The sequence below is a fragment of the Dryobates pubescens genome, chromosome 10 (assembly GCF_014839835.1).
Source record: "Dryobates pubescens isolate bDryPub1 chromosome 10, bDryPub1.pri, whole genome shotgun sequence".
NCBI classification, from domain to species: Eukaryota; Metazoa; Chordata; class Aves; order Piciformes; family Picidae; genus Dryobates; species Dryobates pubescens.
In genome coordinates, this window is record NC_071621.1 from 28,053,165 (window position 1) to 28,074,544 (window position 21,380).

General features: G+C 46.8%; 1 protein-coding gene across 1 annotated transcript; it reads left to right on the plus strand.

Annotated features, from left to right (window-relative positions):
* Positions 1-18,575: 18,575 nt before the first annotated feature.
* LOC104306323 (vitelline membrane outer layer protein 1) lies at positions 18,576-21,050 on the plus strand. The gene is made up of 3 exons (XM_009907282.2): positions 18,576-18,731; positions 19,357-19,451; positions 20,744-21,050. The coding sequence occupies exons 1-3, from the start codon at positions 18,576-18,578 to the stop codon at positions 21,048-21,050; spliced, it is 558 nt and encodes a 185-aa protein (XP_009905584.2).
* The last annotated feature ends 330 nt before the right edge of the window (positions 21,051-21,380 follow it).

Here is a 21,380-nt window from a genome sequence, read left to right on the forward strand (position 1 = left end):
CACCTCCAGGGATGGTGACTCCACCACCTCCCTGGCTAACAACTCTCTCTGTGAAGAACTTTCTCCTCACCTCGAGCCTAAACTTTCCCTGGCGCAGCTTGAGACCTTGATAGTCTGTGGCCCAACAACTGCACACACCAACTTCCATCTTTCAGCTCCTCTCTGGAACATGCTAGTACATGGGAGGTGATATTGATTCAACAGCTATGTGACATGCTGTGACAAAACACACAACTTCTGACTTGCTACTGGCTAGGACAGCTAAGATGAAGCAGATGTTATGCATTATATGGGGTTTTTTGTTTGTTTTCAGGAGGAAAATAGGTGAATACCTGAATTTAAGTTTGTTTCCTCATATCTCTTGATGTGTCTTGTTTCTTACAGGCCCTTTATATTCTATTACAAAATCATCTTGCCCTGGACAAATCAGAAAGGCTTCAGAAAGGTTTCCTGAAGAATGAACAAGATGTCAGCATCAGGGAAATGCCAGGCCAGGTCATTATTAATGATTGCTGTAAAATTAATAATAATAAGCAGGTTAACTTCGCAGACCACAGAGAGCTGGAAGAAACTGCAAGTACTTTGGAGTACTTGAGCTTGACAAATAGTCTTGCAAATTAGAGAAATAGTTTGAGAAAAATAGGATGCAGTTCTGCAGGGACAAGTGCAAGGTCCCACCTTATGCAGAAATAAGCAACTGCATGAGAAAAAATGCCTGCTTTAACAGCACTCTGCAGAGAAGGGTCTGGGGGTCATAACGGATCGAAGCATGAGTCAGCAGCATCAGGTCACAGCCTCAAGCTGTGCCTGGGGAGGTTTAAGCTGGATGTTAGGAAGAAATTCTTCACAGAGAGAGTGATTGGCCATTGGAATGGGCTGCCCAGGGAGGTGGTGGAGTCACCATCATTGGAGGTGTTTAGGAGGAGACTGGATGGGGTGCTTGATGCCATGGTTTAGTTGATTAGATAGTGTTGGATGATGGGTTGGACTCGATGATCTTGAAGGTCTCTTCCAACCTGGTCTATGCTATGCTATGCTATGCTATGCTATGCTATGCTATGCTATGCTATGCTATGCTATGCTATGCTATTCTGTTCTGTTCTATTCTATTCTGTTCTATTCTATTCTATTCTATTCTATTCTATTCTATTCTATTCTATTCTATTCTCCTTGCCAAGATATATGAAACTAATTGCAACCTGCAAGACAAATGGAGGGGTTTTTCTTTTCAGCATGTGCGAGCCCCCCAGCAAGCATGCTTTGCTAGGCTGAGGGCACTGAACATAGTGAAGGATGTGGGCCAGTTGGACAGAGTCCAATGGAAAGCAACAAAAATAGTCAATGGTCTGGCAAACAAGACCTGTGAGGAGCAAGTATCAGAGCCAGGACTGTGTAATTGAGAAATGGGAGAACTAAAGAAAGGGAGTCATGAGAAGAGCAGTTCAGTTAGGGGTTTGCAGCTAGTGCTGCTAGGGGAAGATGTTGGGGCTGCAGGGGGTGGGGGTAGTGTGTGCAATGCAGGGAACACAGAGGGGGAAAAAATCTACCTGTTTTGCCTCTCTTTCCTCATTGGGCTGCCTCTGTGCCACACAGAGCCAGGCTGAGTGGCAGGGACCAAGGTGGGATGCAAGGAAAGTCAACATGGGATGGAGCGTTTGGTGTCTGTGTGGGAACTCCTGTTCAAGGAGGGGATGAAAGGACTATGTTGTGGAGGCAGGCATTGCTTCAAAAACTGAGAAACCATGCCACAGTAGGAGTCATCATGAGCAGCTCACAGTCACTGCATGGGGGCAGGATAAAAGCCTGCACTGTCACAAAGTATTGCTGCAAAGAGAAAGGGTCTGGTCCCATGTAGCTGCACCTGGAGCCAATGGGGACACAGGAATGTCTCTGCTCATGGACACTGTCTGCTATCAGTTCTCACCGCAAGGGCTCTGCAGTGAGAGGCTTTTTGCTGAAGCATCAGTTGTGAACAAATGGGAGGAAGAGTGGAGATGCCACTTCTTTCCCTCAGCTATGACAATCATGTCATAGTTATCTGTAAGCTCTTTGAGGACAACTTTCCTTGGGGCTTCACCTGCCTGTTTGCCTTGTCCCCTGCACGGCTGTGCTCCCAACAGTAAAGCCTCTGCTGGTGCCGTGAAGAGGGGAGTGCGAAATGGCAAGTGACAGCTGTTCGCGGGAGGTTCACACCAGCTAAAGGCTGAAGGCTGCTGCCAAAGGCATTGCTGCAATGTTTATTTTCTTTGCATTTGCAGGGTAAAATTGGGAAAGAGCTGAGAATATGAGGAAAAAGCAGTCAGGCAGCTGGGGACTAACTGTACAAACTGTGGCTGGAGAATGTAGGCAAGCAGGGCCATATATACATTTCAGCATATGCCATATTGATTAAATTAAGTGTATGAAAATATTGATTAGGTCAGATATTATTGCATGCATTATGTTTCAGTGTGGTTGTAGGCCTGGACTGAATTTTCCATCTTCTTTGCAACTGGACAGCAAAATGGAAGTACTAAATCATCTTGAACCCTTATTAATACAAACTAGACTAGAGCTGCAGATAAGAAACTGTTGGACATCAAATTCCTGCTGCCTGGGGAGCCTAGCAAAGGGTAAACATTCCCAAAGCACCAGTGCAGAAAATCAACAAGCAAATAAATCTTGCCTAGCACTAACATGTAAGAAGTACCATAGAGACAACTTTCTAGGGACACTCAGCCGTTCCCCTTTACCTACAGCATTGTTCACAGATCTGGGTGAGCCCAAGTGCACCTGCCTGAGCTTTGGCACAGGTCTGGCCTGGGTTGTGACTAGGAAACACCCTCTCAAACTGGCATCAGCTCTTTTCTAAGGCAGAGATGGAAGGTGAAAGACCATTTTAGGGTCAAACAGGGGAAAAGGAATAGAAACAGTGGTTGATTTGGGCTGAGTTTCTAAGCCATTGCCAGACCTGCAGTAATTACTTGGGTGAAGGAGCAGGACTCACCCCTGGATAGTGTTCACTTTTGTGCAACTCTTCTGTGGAACTGGAAACCCTCCCCACTTTGGGTCCTTGGTGGTGCAGCAGTAGTGAAAACATGATGTGGGATCAGGGGAAGCAAATCTCCAATGTATCAATAGCAGCCAGTGTTAGGGCAGCATCTGGCTGATTCATCACTGCTGCTCTCTGTAGAAGTCAATTATTTTCTGTTTAGGATTGTGTGAGAGAAGTGTCATGTAACAGCCAGCCTTCTGGGAAATCCTTCTGCTGCCACTAACTGTAAGGACTTGGCCATTTTGTGAGGCTGCTCTAAACCCAGAGACCTAACAGGGGCAAGCTTTTTCAGACCTTGTAGGGAAGAACGTGCATCTGCTAGTGCTTTGAACGCTGAAGGACAGTTCACAGTTTATACCTACCTGGACAGGAACTGGTTGCAGGACATGCCAGGCAAAAATAAAACAAGCCATTATCAGGAGCCACAATGAGCAAAATGGCTGTGGGAGCACCATGGCTGTTGCAGAGGAAAGAGTGGGATGGCTGGACGCTGATGGAAGGTATGTCCGTTGTCACTGCCTCCATCTTCCCCAACTCCTCTGTCAGCAACTGGATAACTGTGCTGCCCTGTTCCTGTACTTCCTGTCACCTCTTTGCCAGCAGCAGGGAGTGGGGAAGTGACAACTACCGTGGGGAGAAGTGTGTCTCCAGTCAGCACTTTCAAGTTTCTGTCTGCAGTGGCACCAGCAAGAATCACAAGCCTTCATCCATTTCTCTCTCCCAGCACTGCCTCTTCCTGATAGTCTTCTTTGCCCATGGTGAAGATCAATGCATTCTATACCTCCCCTTCAAGGCCTCAGAGCCAAACTCTGCTGTGCTGCCAAGGAGATATGAGCCATCTCTAATTTGTTTCATCAATGCTTTTTCATTTCTTGAAAGAAGATAAAATCTGAATACTATGATTATTATTACTATTAAACTCCTGGTTTATTATCACAACCTGGCTAGGAAAGATACTCCCAGAACCTAGGGGAAGATTTCCAAAGCCAGCTTCTTTAATGTAGGCACCAAAATATTTGAAGAGTGGCTGTGGCCATGCTCATCCTTTCTTTCTTTCTTTCCTCCATCCATTTATTTTCCTGGTGTGCCTGGAGAAGGCATTTTCAGGGGCTAACATTTGAGTTCTATTTTATCTCTAAGTGAAAATGAATGTGTTGAAACGCTCGGCACAGGGTATGCTGCTATCAATGCTGAAGACTTGGGATTTCTTTCACATGTCCTTCCCTATCCCTTCCTCCTCCTCTGCTCTGGGACCTGCACTGCAGCCATACTGAGATGCTCTCAGCCAGACTTTAACTCTGTTCTGCAGAGCCTCTTCATCCACTGATTTCCCTGAGATTCAATGCAAGGTCTATTAGCTCTGCACTGGCAGCTGTGTTCTGCTGTGTTGAGACAATCTCTTCAGATAAATCACAGAATCTCAGAATTATCCAGGTTGGAAAAGATCTTGGAGATCATCAAGTCTACCCTATCACCCAACACCATCTAATCAACTAAACCATGGCACTAAGTGCCTCCTCATCCAGTCTCTTTTTAAACACTTCAGAGACTGTGACTCCACCACCTCCCTGGCCAGCCCATTCCAATGGCAAATCACACTTTCTCTGAAGAACTTCTTCCTAACACCCAGCCTAAACCTCCCCTGGTGCAGCTTGAAACTGCCCTCTTGTTCTGTTGGTGGTTGCCTGGGAGAAGAGACCAACCCCCACCTGGCTACAACCTCCCTTCAGGTAGTTGTAGATGGCAATAAGGTTTCCCTTGAGCCTCTTCTTCTCCAGGCTAAACAACCCCAGCTCCCTCAGCTGCTCCTCAAAGGGCTTGTGCTCCAAACTCCTCACCTCTCTGGACACGTTCCAGCAAGTCAACATCTTTCCTAATCTGAGGGGCCCAGAACTGGACACAGTACTCAAGGTGTGGCCTAACCAGTGCTGAGTACAGGGGCACATTGACCTCCCTGCTCCTGCTGGCCACACTGTTCCTGATAGAGGCCAGGATGCCATTGGCCTTCTTGGCCACCTGGGCACACTGCTGGCTGATGTTCAGCCTACTATCAACCAGTACCCCCAGATCCCTTTCTGCATGGCCACTCTCCAGCCACTCTGACCCCAGCCTGCAGCACTGCATGGGGTTGTTGTGGCCAATGTGTAGAACCCAGTACTTAGATGTGTTAAATCTCATGGTGTTGTACTCTGCCCATCTGTCTAGCCTGTCGAGGTCCCTCTGCAGAGCTCTTCCCACCCTCTAACAGATCAACTCCTGCCCCCAGCTTGGGGTCATCTGCAAACTTACTAATGGTGGACTCAACCCACTCATCCAGATCATCAGTGAAGATGCTGAACAGGATGGGGCCCAACACTGATCCCTGGGGGACACCACTAGTGACTGGCTACCATTCACCACCACCCTCTGGGCTCAGGCCTCCAGCCAGTTCCTAACCCAGCACAGAGTGCTGCTGTCCAAGCCACGGGGTGACAGCTTGGCCAGGAGTTTGCTGTGGGGGACAGAGTCAAAGGCCTTGCTAAAGTCCAGGTAGACTACATCCACAGCCTTCCCCACATCCACCAGGCAGTCATCTGATCATAGAAGGAGATCAGGTTGGTCAGGCAGGACGTGTCCCTCCTAAATCCATGTTAGCTGGGCCTGATCCCTTGGCCATCCTGTAAGTGCTGTGTGATTATCCTCCTGGTAAGCCAGCCCATTACTTTAATAATGTGAACTCTCCTCTTTTCTTCCCACTGTTTCCCTGAAGAACTTCACATCCATTCCTCCTATGGAGAGATGGCTGTTGCCCATCTTCAGACAGGAGGTGCACCACTCACAGAGAAGTGCTTGTGACTGTGTTTGAGCAGCTGCATGGCAGGAGAGAATACAGCAACTTGCAGCTCATACTGATGACTCAATGACTTTGCTATCTATGCAGTAAAGGCAGGTGCTCTTCAGAGCTGTGTGATCACTTCTACTTTTGGCAGACTCCACCTGGGAGAAAGCAAAGGTCTAGTGGCAGGAAAAAAAGACTGGAAACCAAGAAAATGTCACCTCAGTTTCACTCAGGCATTCAAGAAAATTCTGTGCATGGTTTGATTTACATGAATCTCTTAATACAATTACTTACAACTAAGTCTGAGCACTGTTTCCTCTCATCCAGGCTGTAAACCTCAGCTCTTGGACTTTGTCTGAAAAATATCAGTGGGCTGCTTTGCCCTCTCCTCCCCTCTCATCAGTTTGTTGTCCTCAGGATCCAGCAGCACATTAATTTCTTGTAGCAACACAGAGATCATAACAGCTTCAAGCAGCATGGGAGGGTAGAGCCAAGGCTTGATTTGCATTAATTTATGCACTAAGGCTTCTCTTTGTCTGAGGAGCTTTTAGCTAATAGATCCCTCATTGGCAAGAGCCAAGGTCTAATTACATGATAAAATTGTGCAGATGTGGCCATAGAAGAGACACATGCTGCTAATGGAATATTTTTGCACCGTGGCTTGTCCTGGTTTGGACAGAAAAAAAATAAACTTGTCTTGTCTTTCAGTTTTCTTTTTTTCTTCTATAACTGCATCTCATGTAGGTGTACAATTAAAATGAGTACCTCAGCCTCTCTGCTGAAGCTATTATTGCCAAGATGTTTGGAACTGTATTTCAAGAAACTCTGGGGTTTTGTCCTCCTATACCTGACCGTGGGTGAGGAAGGGACAAAAGGGAAAATCCCCCAAAGGAAGTTCCCCAAAGCAAGAGATACTCAAGTGAAGTGGGGGGATACTGCCTGTAGAGTTCAAAGACTGATTGTAACCCTGCTTTGAGGAGTAGATAAACATGAGTGGAACAGACCATGTGAAAAGCTGACAGCTGGGGCATTGCCCACAACAACCCCATGCAGCGCTACAGGCTGGGGTTAGAGTGGCTGGAGAGCAGCCAGGCAGAGAGGGACCTGGGGGTGCTGGTTGATAGTAAGCTAAACATGAGCCAGCAGTGTGCCCAAGTGGACAAAAAGGACAGTGGCATCCTGGCCTGTATCAGGAACAGTGTGGCCAGCAGGAGTAGGGTGGTCAATGTGCCCCTGTACTCAGCACTGGTTAGGCCGCACCTTGAGTCCTGTGTCCAGTGCTGGGCCCCTCAGATTAGGAAAGATGTTGAGTTGCTGGAACGTGTCCAGAGAAGGGCAACAAAGTTCATGAGGGGTCTGGAGCACAGCCCTGTGAGGAGAGGCTGAGGGAGCTGGGCTTGCTTAGCCTGGAGAAGAGGAGGCTCAGGGGAGACCTTATTGCCCTCTACCTGAAGGGAGGTTGTAGCCAGGTGGGGGTTGGTCTCTTCTCCCAGGCAACCAGCCCCGCAGGATGATGCTGCAACAGAACAAGAGGACACAGTCTCAAGCTGCACCAGGGGAGGTTTAGGCGGGATGTTAGGAAGAAGTTATTCACAGAGAGTGATTGCCCATTGGAATGGGCTGCCCAGGGAGGTGGTGGAGCCACCATCACAGGAGGTGTTTAGGAAGAGACTGGATGGGGTTCACGGTGCCATGGTTTAGTTGATTAGATAGTGTTGGGTGTAAGGCTGGAGTTGATGATCTCAAAGGTCTTTTCCATTCTATTCTATTCCATTCTATTCTATTCTATTCTATTCTATTCTATTCCCCAGGAAGGCTTGGAACATGCTCTGGCAGGGGGGTTGGACTAGGTGGTCTCCAAAGGTCCCTTCCAACCCCTATCATCCTGTGATTCTGTGATTTGTACGGGAAGTTAATAGGATTCGTGTCATGTGCACAGGATTGTCCCTACTTTGTGGAAGATTTTCTGGGGGAAACTCCACAAATTTCCAAGAAATGGAGGAAATACATACTCCAGTTACATAAAATTACTGAGAAGCTGGATATGCAGGGGGAAATCTAGATAGGAGCTATCTTTTGGCACGCAGTCTGGGAAAATGTGCTATCTGTGGAAGATCACGTTCTGGGATCAAGGAAGGTTTTCAGAAGGAGTTAATGGCATGTGGGTAGCTGGCATAGGGCACTCCTGCAAGTGGAGAAAAAATTTACCTTTAATGCAAGTCCAGTGATGTATCTAGTAAAACAATAGTGGAGTTGCCCATTTGCCTTAAGAACCCCATTAGGAGCAGTCACTGACAGAAAGCTCTTGAAGGGTGGGCAGGTTTGTGTATCAGAGCTTTCCACAGGCAGCCTCCCTCTGCTGCACCTTGCTGCAGCCCCAATGGGGAGACCTAGGAGTGGGCCCCTTGTGGTTCTGAAGAGCGGGATGAAAGCCAGGAATGACTTCAAATGAATGGAGAATTAAGTACTTGGTGAATGAAGCCTTCTGCCAAGGAATGCATCTGCAGTGGTGAACCCTGGAGTGGTGCACACAGCAAGGCAAGCAGAGTTAGACAGCAAGCAGTACGCAGCTGCACTTTCTCCCTTTTAGGACACAAGCAGTCCTTGTGACAGCACTTCTTCATTCTTTTATCTTCTTTTTTTTCTGTTAAAATTGTACCTGCCTTTTACCAGCACAGAAGTACCTCTTCTAGCTTCATTAGGGAACATGCAGTGCCTAAAGTTTCTAGTCTTGCCTGATACTTAAGAATTGTTCCAGATGAATCTTTAGCTAGTTTCAAACTTTACTTTCTAATATTGCTTCTACTGACCGCTATTAACAAGTGTAGATCTTGGCAAATATTTTTTCCTTGTGCTCTGTAGGCATTGGTCATCTAGATCAGTGTTTTATCTCTTTTAAGGCCCTCCACCAAGAAAGATGCTGGGGAACTTCCATCCCTGAGGACCTTGGGACCCTGGTCCTAAACCATACCTCACCCTAACTCTGCCATGGAACAGAAAAATGTTGCTGCACAAAGGTACATAAAGGGTAAGGGGCTTTACTTGTTCATTTATAGAGTGGATTCACTTTCTTAATTTTCTCATGTGTATTCAGGTGTGCACTTGCAGCCCAGAAAACCAATCACATCCTGGGCTGCATCAAGAGAAGTGTGGCCAGCAGGTCAAGGGAGGTGATTCTCCCCCTCTACTCAGCTCTGGTGAGACCCCACCTGGAGTACTGCATCCAGTTCTGGAGCCCCTATTACAAGAGGGATATGGAGGTGCTGGAAGGTGTCCAGAGAAGGGCCATGAGGATGATCAGAGGGCTGGAGCACCTCTCCTATGAGGACAGACTGAAAGAGTTGGGGTTGTTCAGTCTGGAGAAGAGAAGGCTCTGAGGTGACCTAATTGTGGCCTTCCAGTATCTGAAGGGGGCCTACAAGAAGGCTGGGGAGGGACTTCTCAGGATGTCAGGTAGTGATAGGACTAGGGGAATGGAATGAAGCTGGAGGTGGGGAGATTCAGGCTGGACGTGAGGAAGAAGTTCTTCACCGTGAGAGTGGTGAAGCCCTGGAATGGGTTGTCCAGGGAGGTGGTTGAGGCCCCATCCCTGGAGGTGTTTAAGACCAGGCTGGACGAGGCTCTGGCCAGCCTGATCTAGTGTGAGGTGTCCCTGCCCATGGCAGGGGGGGTTGGAACTAGATGATCCTTGTGGTCCCTTCCAACCCTGACTGATTCTATGATTCTCTGATTCTCCTTGTTGCATGTGAGTGTGCACGCTAAAGCCTGTTACAGGACTCACTGAATGCCTTACTTTTTCCTTTTTTTCCCCCCTTCCTTCCCACAACATTGTCTTCTGAGGTTCCACCTGAAATGAATGTCAGATTTTAGGAGGAACTTCAGGATACTTGGACTCAGCATGATGCTAACATTTTCTTCTAGGAAGAAATATATGTGTTGTTGCATACAGGCTTGCTAGCAATGTCTGTTGAGATTTCCTGCTGTTTGCTTCTCTAAGACTGATTTCAATTGCTTGCAGCTTTTCCAGTCTATAACCATTTGTGCTGAAATTGTCCATTTGTGCTTGCAGTGCATAACTCATTGCAATAGTTTGCTGGGAAGTTTCCTGGGATGATAATAAGGCTATGGTTCGAAGGAGGTGGACAACAGAACTTCCATTCTAGAAATGGCAGCTTCTCCTACAACAGATTCTGATGATGCTGCAGCATGCATTGCTGCAGGATTTTAGTTCCCTAAAAAAATTACTTAGAGAATTAAACACTCTAAGAAGTAAATTGGAAACTCAAGAACTAGTGTAGCATGAGTAACCAATTATTCATTTGATTTAGTAGCTTTATGTCATTAATTCAACTTGAGGACAAGACAGACTCAACAAGGTGATGAAAGAAAATGGTGGTTTTTTGAAGGGAGTGAGAGTGGCAAGACTGTAACACAAAGACCAGTTCTAAAAACACCTGATGCATGATAGTTTTATTCAAGTACAAAAAAAGAAGGGGCCACAGCATAGTGACTAACTGAAAACCAGAGATTTTTTACCAAGACACTCACCTTTTTTACTTGAAATAAAAAACCAAGCAAGAACCCAAGAGAGTAGCTAAAGGGCCAGGTGTGTTTGCTCAGGCAGGGTGGTGACACAGTGGCAGGCAGGGACAGTCAGACCTGCTCTTTGGCTATAGCCTGCACAAGGCTGAAGAAGTGAAGAGAATCACTGAGAAAGGGCTTTGATCTGCAGGTGATGCCATAAAAAGAAAAAGGAAGGTGTCTGCTTTCTTCTCTTCCTCTGTTGCTCCTGAGAACCTTCTGCTTACATCTATGTGGCTGCTCCTGTACAATGGCAGAAACCACTACAAGCATTCTCCCCGGTATCCCCTTTGTACCTGCACTGAACCTGAGTGTCTCCCTTGTCTAGCTTTAGTATGTTTTTCATGAGGAACACTGGAAGAAGAAATGGAAACAGCAGCATCAAGGTTTCAAGGACATGCCAAGAGCAGCATGACTGACAAGTGCTTGTAGGCAGACACTTTCAGGTTAGAGCAGTGAGAATAGAATAGAATAGAATAGAATAGAATAGAATAGACCTTCGAGATCATTGACTCCAACCTATCACCCAACACTATCTAATCAACTAAACCGTGGCACCAAGCACCCCATCCTGTCTCTTCCTAAACACCTCCAGTGATGGTGACTCCACCACCTCCCTGGGCAGCACATTCCAATGGCCAGTCACTCTTTCTGTGAAGAACTTCTTCCTAACCTCCAGCCTAAACCTCCCCTGGTGCAGCTTGAGACTGTGTCCTTTTGTCCTGGTGCTGGTTGCCTGGGAGAAGAGACCAACCCCCACCTGGCTATGACCTCCCTTCAGGTAGTTGTAGAGAGCAATAAGGTCTCCCCTGAGCCTCCTCTTCTCCAGGCTAAGCAACCCCAGCTCCCTCAGCCTCTCCTCATAGGATAAATAAGCAAATCCTGGCACAGTCATGAGTCTTTCATGAGAAGAAACTCTTGGGGCTGTTTGAAAACCTGCATGTGGCATCAAATGGGAAGAGTTAAGTGAGGTTCTTGTAGGGCAAGACCCTGTTCCCTGTTAATGAATCACTGACAGCTAGTGTGGCAGGCTTTGGTGGGGACTAAACATATTTATACTTGCTGGAGCAAAAGCTGGCATGAGAATTTATTGCCTTTTCCAAGATGCAGTATTCCTTCACATCAAACATCTCTTCCACAGCAATTCTCCCCTCCCAACAGCTGACTGCAACTGAGCCCTAACTGAGGTTAGGTGACATGGGAGTCACAGTAAGCCATCAGAAGAGAAGTTTGCTTGCTCTTACCAGAAAGCACTCTGGTCCCATTGTCCAGCTGGCACCACTGTCTCCAGCGGGGTTTATAGGAATGTACATGGCTGCAGCAGGAGATGGGAGAGGGTTCTGTGTCTGCCAAAACTCTACAGGAAGGTGGATGCTACCATCTTCTGGGCTGACAGTGGCTCCCCTGCCTTCTACCTCTGGCTGTGCTGTCTCCACTTGTTTCTGGCTGTGTTAATGGTAAGAACATAGGTGCAAGGAGAGCAACCTCCACCTCCACTGTTTGCTTCTCCAGTACTCTTCCTACCTCCTCAGTGCTTTTCTGGTCCTTACAGCTCTCAGCATCACCCATGACAGAAGTAACAAATGAGATGTGGCATGTAGGAATGCTACACTTTTAATGATGCAGGTGTCATTTTCCCTCTTTTCCTTTCCTTTCCAAGTCTTTGGGCAAGGGACAAAGAAGGAAATGTTACAAGGAGGACTATGTCTTGGCACTGGGGTCATGTGCAGGGAGCCGGGGCCTGGGTATGGTCAGTCTGGGATGCTTAAGCAGCAAGGCAGAACCTGGGGACTGCAGCCTGAGTTCCTTCTGAGTGTGAATGCTGTCTAGGACACCTTTCATGCCTCCCTTGGTGGTCCAAGGTAGACCACTTCAGTCATTCATAGATGATTTCCCAGCAATTTGTTTTCTGAGTTGTTTGCACTAAGAGACTAAGGTCTCAACTGCAGAAGGGTTTTCTACAGACAGTTGTAGTTGCCTTGGATTTGTTGTATCCCATGTAATAGCTGAAACCTTGAAATGAATCAAGAAAATCTGGCCATCAGAGTGAATGAATCCTTTTTGCTTTAGTTTGTGCTCCTTGGTGCTTGGATCATTATGTGGAGAAATATCACTGCCTCATTTCATGAGAGAAACTAATGTTGTGGAACCCTTGGATACCTCAACACTACAGAGACTCCTGAAGCAAATAAGTGGGCCTTTCTAGGTCAGAGTTTTAATAGAATGTAAATAATAAATAGAACATGCCCCAAGCAGCTACCATTGTTTGCAAGTGGTGACCAGTTCCTGACCTTGATGTTTATGACAGAGGTGAGGCAAGAGATGGAGATCTGGATCAATGTGTTTGCAGGAGGTGAAGCCAAGTAGATAGCAGGTTCCCAACACAGAAGAAATACCTATTAATAACTCAGAAGGAGGAGCCTTCATGTTCTCACTCTGAACTACACTCTTGTGTAGGATATCTTGGGTTAACCTGTGCCTTACCAGCATTTCCTCCTTCCTCACAGAGACTACAGAGTAACTCATCAGCAAAGTTGCTGATCATGAATTATTTATCTTCTGGTTAGTCCAGAGCCTCCCACAAGGTGCAACTCCGGATTCCCAAGCAAAGCTATTGGGTCAAGATCATTGCTGTTTACACCATCTTGTGAAAAAGGAGGTCTGATGCAGTGCAAGAATGACAGCTGTCTCTCAGGTCCACTGGTCAGTGGTGAAGGTTTTGAGACCTTGGTTTAAAGGCTGCTGATTGAAGGTCTGAGCTTTTAAGATGCTGCAAACTCAAGTAGGGCAAAACCTTTCAGCACTTTGTGAATTTTAGTGAATATAAATGAAGTCCAGAAGACAAATGCTGCCCTCAAAGGCTTTGCTGGATCAATATACTTTGCAGCACCAGTTCCAGAGGTGGGTGATTAACTGTAGATGACAGACTCTTCCACAGTAAACTCTCTGGAGCACCATGACTGGCTGCAAGGACCTCTTGAAAGAGAAAAGACTTTTGCTTGTGTTCTCCCATCAGTATGAATGTTCAGATTGCTGTGGCCAACAGTAATTTCCAATGGTAATTTTTAATGACCATCAAGTATTTCTGCCCTGCTCCAGAACGGACAGGATTGCAATTCCACATGGCCAAAACCCAGCCACAGAACATGCCACCTTTTCCCACAAGGCAGTTAAAAGGAAAAGAAAGAATCTGAGGAGCATGGTCAGCATCCACCAGTAGGAAACTGGGGAAGGTGATGTCTGTGACAAGAGCAGATGTGAGGTGCCTGCTCTCTGCAGAGGGACACTCTAGGACTAAGTACCCTTGCTGACATTGCTGTTAGGACGAGACAGCTTTCCACAGCCAAGTGATGGTGACTGTCTTGCCTCCCCAGTACTGTATCCCATTGCAGAATATACCATAGCTTCTGGCAGCTTGTCCACATCAAGGGAATCCCTTGGTTTTCTGGGGAAGAAAGCCCAGGTATGTACTGCTGGCCTGCATCAGAATTAGTGTGGCCAGCAGGAGCAGGGAAGTCATTGTGGCGCTGTACTCAGCACTGGTTAGGCTACACCTTGAGTAGTGTGTCCAGTTCTGGATCTTGAACGTGTCCAGAGAAGGGCAATGAGGCTGGGGAGAGGCCTCAAGCACAAGCCCTATGAGGAGAGGCTGAGGGAGCTGGGGTTGTTTAGCCTGGAGAAGAGGAGGCTCAGGGGAGACCTTCTTGCTCTCTACAACTACCTGAAGGGAGGTTGAAGCCAGGTGGGGGTTGGTCTCTTCTCCCAGGCAACCAGCACCAGAACAAGAGGACACAGTCTCAAACTGTGCCAGGGGAAGTTTAGGCTGGAGGTGAGGAGAAAGTTCTTCACAGAGAGAGTTGTTAACCATTGGAATGGGCTGCCCAGGGAGGTGGTGGAGTCACTGTCCCTGGAGGCGTTCAAGAGGGGATTGGACGAAGCACTTGGTGCCATGGTTTAGTAATCATGAGGTCTTGGGTTGGACTTGATGATCCTTGAAGTCTTTTCCAACCTTACTCATTCTATGATTCTACTGTGTACCCAGTATATATAGCTAGGGGAGTAGGACCCTGACACATAGCAGAGGGATGGATCACTTTGAAAGTATTAGGTATGCCACAAACACTCATGTTGAAGGAACTGAACAGCCTTGAGGCTGTGGTTAAGGCTAATTCTGAGAACTTCTCCCAGTACATCTTCAGAATAAGTTGCTAGAGTTTTCCTGTGAAGTGATCATTAGTTGGAGATATAGTCATAGATCTGCAGTGGGTGTAAATTGACATCTGGTCTCTAGCTGTCAGTAAATCTGCACTGCAGGAGTGTCCATCTCATTTTTTCTTCATTAGCAATTTGAATCAATAGTAAAAAGTGTCACAAACCTGATCCAATTGTAGAAACTTATATTGATCTATGTACCACAGGAGACTGTTCTGGTTCAGGTTCTGCACATTGGCCACAGCAACCCCATGCAGTGGGGGTCAGAGTGGCTGGGGAGCGGCCAGGCAGAGAGGGACTTGGGGGTGCTGGTCGACGGTAGACTGAACATGAGCCTGCAGTGTGCCCAGGCAGCCAAGAGGGCCAATGGCATCCTGGCCTGCATCAGGAACAGTGTGGCCAGCAGGAGCAGGGAGGTCATTCTGCCCCTGTACACTGTACTGTGTAGGCCACACCTTGAGTCCTGTGTCCAGTTCTGGGCCCCTCAGTTTAGGAAGGATGTTGACTTGCTGGAGTGTGTCCAGAGAAGGGCAACAAAGCTGGTGAGGGGTTTGGAACACAAGCCCTGTGAGGAGAGGCTGAGGGAGCTGGGGTTGCTTAGCCTGGAGAGGAGGAGACTCAGGATATGTACATCTTAGAACCTGAGAAAGACAATACACATCAACGGTGCCAAATTAAGTTTGTGTTCCTCAGTGTGTGGCATTTTCAAGAGTGAAAATCAGAAATTAATCCATTTTTCTGAGTTGGCAATGTGTAATTTTTTTTCCAATAAACTGACGCCAATTGTGCATGGTATACAGTATAAGCATAACCTTATGTACTTTTATTTTGCATACACCATATACAGATTCACAGATTGCATTGGACTGGAAGGGAACCCCAAAGGTCACCTTTTCCAGCTCCCCTGCTGGAACACAATCAGGGACACCTCCAACTAGATCAGGCTACCTAGGGCCACATTGAGTCTGATCTTGGCTGTCTCATGAGATGGGGCCTCAATCACATCCCTGGGCAATCTGTTCCAGTATTTTACAACTCTCATTGTAAACAACTTCCTCCTCATGTCCAACCTAAACCTACCCTGCTCCAGTTTCAAACCATTGCCCCTCATCCTGTTGCTACAAGCCCTTCTAAAAAGTCCTTCCCCAGCTTTCCTGTAGGTCCTCTTCAGATACTGAAATGTAGTTATGAAGTCTCTCTGGAACCTTCTCTTCTCCAGACTGAACAGCCCCAATTCTTTCAGGCTGTCTTCATAGAAGAGGTACTCCACCCCTCTGATCATGGCCCTTCTCTTTACCCACTCCAGCATGTCCATGTCCCTCATGTTTCAGAGCTGGACACAGCATTCCAGGTGAAATCTCACCAAAGCAGAATAAAGTGATAAAATCACCTCTCTGGATCTGCTGGCCACACACCTTTTCATGCAGCCCAGGATGCATTAGGCCTTCTGGGCTGCAGGTGCACTTTGCTGGCTCATGTCCAGGTTCTCATCCACCACTACCACAAGTCCTTTTCTGCAGGGCTCCTCTCAATTTCATCATCCCCCCACTCTGTGTCGGTATCAGGGATTGTCCCCACCTAAGTGCAGGACCCTTTGCCTGATTGATATATAGATTGTAAGTGTTTGTTCACATGAACATATCAGATTCATAAAAGCAATGGAACAGTCAATATCATATTCATCTCTTTATTTTTAAAGTTCCAGAATATTGATAAAACCTGAAAAAAACAGAGGCACAATTTTTATGCTTCTCTGCTTGCAAAACTGATTGTACTCAGCTGGATGAACAATGAAAGGGAGAAATACCCTGTATCCTTTCCATGCTGTTGCAGTCATGGTTCATTAATCAAATCCTTCAGTCTCCCAATTTTCCTTGAAACTATTCTGACGTTATTTCAAGGATATTAAAATGCAGGAGAGGGAGAGAGAGAGCAGGGTACATATAAGACGTCCACATCTCATCATTGTAGAGCTTTTTTGTTTTGATAATTCAGGTAAACAGATCTTAGAAAACTTTTCAAGGTATCCAAAAAGTAGCACCATTAGATGGTAGCAAAAACCAATGGCAGCTCTGCTGCGCACACATTGAGCACTGTCGAAGTGCACCCTGAAATCCAATCCAAGGCATCTCACCTTTGCATCCCAGGTTATACTTTGCTATGCTCCCCAAGCACCAGAGTGACAGTGCTTGTCCTGGGCTTGAGTTTTCTTAGAGGCCTCTGAAGAGTGCATAGGAGTCATTTCCTGTGGCCAAATCCTTGAAGATGACCTCACTGCTCTCCTGCCTCACTCTGCTGCCCTGTTACACTGTGGGCTCTCTATGCCCTGAGATCCTCCCTTCAGAGCTGTGAAGAGACAGAACTGTGATGGGAATCTCAGAGCAGTCTGAGGTGAGATGGGTCCTGCTGGGCTGTGGATGTGTATCACTGCTGCCAGAGGCGAGATAGCTGAGGGCCAGGAAGGGAGAAATTAATAAGGTATCCTGCTGGTTCTTTTGTAGTGTTAACACCAGGCCTCAGCCATTCCTTTCCAATGCATTCTGCTCCTTTCCATTCATGTGCAGCCAAGGGCAGGTCTGAGTGCCCCCAGCTGCCACCATGTGACCCTGCCTGAGCAAATACACCTGGCTCCCAGCTGTGATGCACGGTCCTTTTGAGGAAAGAGTGTTTCCTCTGGGCTTTGGCATCCCCTTGGAGAAGTGAGATGAAAAGTCCAGGTTTATAAAAGAAAACAAGATGTGCTTCTATCATGTGATGTGATCTTTGGTGTCTTCCAGCAAGAGTCTTGCCCAGCTTCCAATCATCTCTATTTGCAGATACTGCCACCTGTACAGAGCACTGACAAGTGGAAGGGCAATGGAGAGCCAAAGCTGGGAAAGGCAAAGTGACTTATGAATGGGAAAGAAACAGAAGGAGCAGAGCAGAGTTTGGAAGAGAAACCTAGAAGAGGGAAAATCTTTATCTTCTGATTTAGGAAAATCTTTGTCTTCTGATTTAGGTTTGGTATCCTATCCTGATATAAAATCCTAAGGCTCAAGATGCTTTCCAAAAATACATTCCTCTCTTTGACTCTTAAACAGAGGAACAGCTTCTGCCAGACCCTGCAAGCCTGACTAAGTGGCTTAGGAAGCATTGGTTATCTGTATGTCAAGAGACTTTCAGTTCCAGGGTTTCAATTTCACCTCTCCCTGCACTGTGGTATGCTCAAAGACTGTCATGCAAGTTCACTATCACCTTTCTGGAAAACTTGACTTCCACCTTCCCTCCCAATGGCTTTTACCTCCACTGTGGGCATCCCAGTATGTTTGACTTTAATTAAACTTGTCACAAAGCAAAGCACAATGGTTTTTATTGAGATAAAAATGACAGTGAAAAAAACAAAGACAGACATAGAGACCATAAATAGCGTATGCATATGTCAAGCTTACCAGGAATCCTATTCAGCAGAGGCAGTTGGGAGAGCCAAGGCCTGAGTTTCCTTATAATTTGTTTGAGCCAACCTCCTCGTGCATCTTTGTACAATCTGACCTGTCTTGACAGGCATCCAGCAATAACTCAAATGGTTATGACAGTTTCTCTCAAAAGGCAAACATCCCCACAGCCAATTGTCTGCATAGCAAGAAGAAGGAATTAATATTGGGCCTGTGCCATGAGCACACCAAGGAGTACCCAGTCTTACTGTAGCTCTTTCGTGAGGGTGGATACACCTGCAGCCACAGTATCTGCTCTGTGTTGGCTGTCGAACTCCTAAGCAAGCTCCTCACAGGCACTGTGTGCAGGTCAGTAAGTGCTGTGTCACTGCCTGGGTGCAAGCTATTGTTCCTGTGGTGTTTGTCAACGGACTGGAGGGGGAAAGAAATCTGTTTTGGCAGGATATAAATTCCCCTGACCATATACCAGCTCTCCTTAAGGAGGGACAGAGTGCAAGAGATGAAGCTTCTCATCCTGATCATCTTCCTGAGCATCTTCTGCACAGGGGCCCGTGAATACACCTCTGTCCTCACTGTGCCCAATGGAGGCCACTGGGGCAGGTGGGGGAGCCAGCAATTTTGCCACTATGGCTATGCCAAAGGATTTTCACTGAAGGTAAGGTTCTCCCTGTTTCCCACCATCTGATGTCCCTGCAGCCTAGTCTACAGCTCTCCAGCTCCCAGGAGTGTATAAGGTCTTTCTGCAGAGATTTCCCTCTTCCTGACTACAGTACTCTGTATACAAAACTATGAGTCTTCTGGAAAATGTAGGTTAGAAAATGTTGCCACTGTAGTCATACCAGGAAAGAAAACCACGATTTTAGGATGAGAGGGCTCCCATTTGATAGAGCCAAACTGGAGCTGCTGGCTGAATTGTTTGTTCTCAATCTGGGTAAATTGTGTGCTGGAAGACACATGCTCTACATGTGTCTGATGTTGCTGGGAGAAGCCATGCCAGTGCCAAAACTTGCTGCTGGAGGCACAGGGAGAGAGACAACCTTCCTGGAAGTCAGAGTCTCTGCCTTATGTGTTGGGGCAGAAATAGGAAACGTGAAGGAGTACATGTTACAGGGTTTATGCAGGCACACTGAAGGCATCTTATTCCCATGTGCTTGCCAAGATGTATTATCTTTGTCATTACAGAAAGAAGTTAAGACTGTTTATAAGTGGCACTTAAGAGACCTTTCCTGTGTCTTCTTCCCCTTGCCTTTATTTCTGTGCCTATGTGACTTCTACTGCAGGTGGAGCCCTCCCAGTTTGGAGGAGATGACACAGCTTTGAATGGCATACGCCTGCATTGTGAAGATGACTCAGTGGTGGAGTCCTTGGTGGGGAAGTAGGTAACACTGTGGTTTCTCCCCTGTGTGTCATGCACCAGCTCACAAAATACCCATAGGCATCATCACTTGCAGGATTGTCTTCTCTGCATGTGACAGGTTACACCCATCCTGAAAGCGGGGGCTGGGGGTGGGGTGGGGGAGGGCTTGTGAGAGCCTTGCCCTCCCCAGAAGGGGCTTTCCCCCCGGGAACCTGAGTTAGTCTGTTCCACTGCCCCTCCCTGTCCAGCAGTTCTATAAAAAGGAAGACACTGCAGCCATTTGCTCTTTTGCTTCTGCCTTGCCTGGATGAGAGGACTGAGTCACTGCTGGCTTCCTGCTTCTCTGCCATATGGTCAGGCCTGGTCTTTTCTCCCTGCTGCATCTTCAAAGGACTGTTGGTTTTGTATATTCTCCCTATCTATCCTTGTTCCTTACCCTTGTGAACCCTTCCTGTTATTGTTTTATTTATATATATATATATAAAAGAAAATTTTACCTCTCTACTTCCAAACCAATTTCAAATTATTTCTCAGTAGATTTACCTCCTCCTTTTTTTTTCTTATCCCCCTTTCTTTCTTTTTCTTTAGAGGAGGGGGAGGGGGAAGAGGGGGAAGGATTCTCAGTCTTGGACCCCCATCTGAGCTCTTAAATTCCAGTTAAGGCTCAAACCACCACAGTATTTTTGGTGCCCAACATGGGGCTCGAACCCACGACCCTGAGATTGGGTCTGACTTATTCTGTCTCTCAGTATTGTAGTATAAAGTAAATGAAGCAGGTGGGTGGGGCTTCTGTTTGTAATCAAACATGCTTACTTCACATTACCTCTTTCTATTTGCTCTTGAAACTCTTGCAGAGCACTGTGAACACCTATACATAGTTCTGAGTATAAAGTCCTGCTTTGGAAATCTGCAACATATGGGGCACATTTGAGAAAAGGGGTTGTTTAGCCATCTATTTAGAAACTGGTTGAAGCCCTGGCCCTGATGCAGTGAACAGCACTGCCCAGTGTGTACTTGTCAGGCAGGTCAGGGATGCATCACAAACCATGTGCTCAGGATGTCCTCAGAGTTTTCACCAGAACTATAACTACACAATCTCGTAGTGCCTGGTGAGATACCAACAAAGAGAAAAGTACATCCTTAGAAGTGAAAAAAGGGAGAAACTAAGGTCCCCTAGACTACAGCAGGGTGTTGTGCTGGTCATTTCTGTGAGCAAGGAAGCATCAAACTTCAAGGCAGCACGCCAAGGAGAAAGAGCACTTCCCAGCAATTTGCAGAGCCCAGACATTCCTCTGTCTATTTTCTATCAGGTGGGGTACCTGGACCACCTTCCAAGTTTGCCCTGCAGGCTATTTGATCTCCTTCTCATTGAGAACAGAGAAGTCCCAAGGAGGAGGTGATGACACAGCAGCCAACAACATCCAGTTCACATGCTCAGATGAAAGTGTGCTAGTAGGTGATGGACTGTCTTGGGGTAGATTTGGCCCATGGAGCAAAAGCTGCAACATATGCGGCCTTCAGACCAAGGTAGAGCCCCCACAGGGGCTTCAGGATGACACAGCGCTCAATAATGTGAAGTTCTTCTGCTGTAAAAGAGCGCTTGCTCCATCTTCATGACTGCCTACACACCTCATGTGCAATGAAACACCGGTAAAGCTTGGCTCTAGCTTTATACTGGGATGTGCCTGTGATGTTTTGATTGCCTGCATCTTGCCATACCAGCCAATGCCTTTCGTGATGACATCTTTTACAGCTACCACTATGTTAGCATGGTTTCTCATAGTTACCAAAGTGTATTACCTTCACAAGAATCATCACATCATGTAATTTCTGGTGTATTACTGTGAGAATGCCCTGGCAATTTCTCAGAGCTAAGAAACAGATCTATCTATTGGGTTTTTTTTTTCCCCCCCTCTAACTGGCAAGCTCCAAGTCTACTCTGCCTAT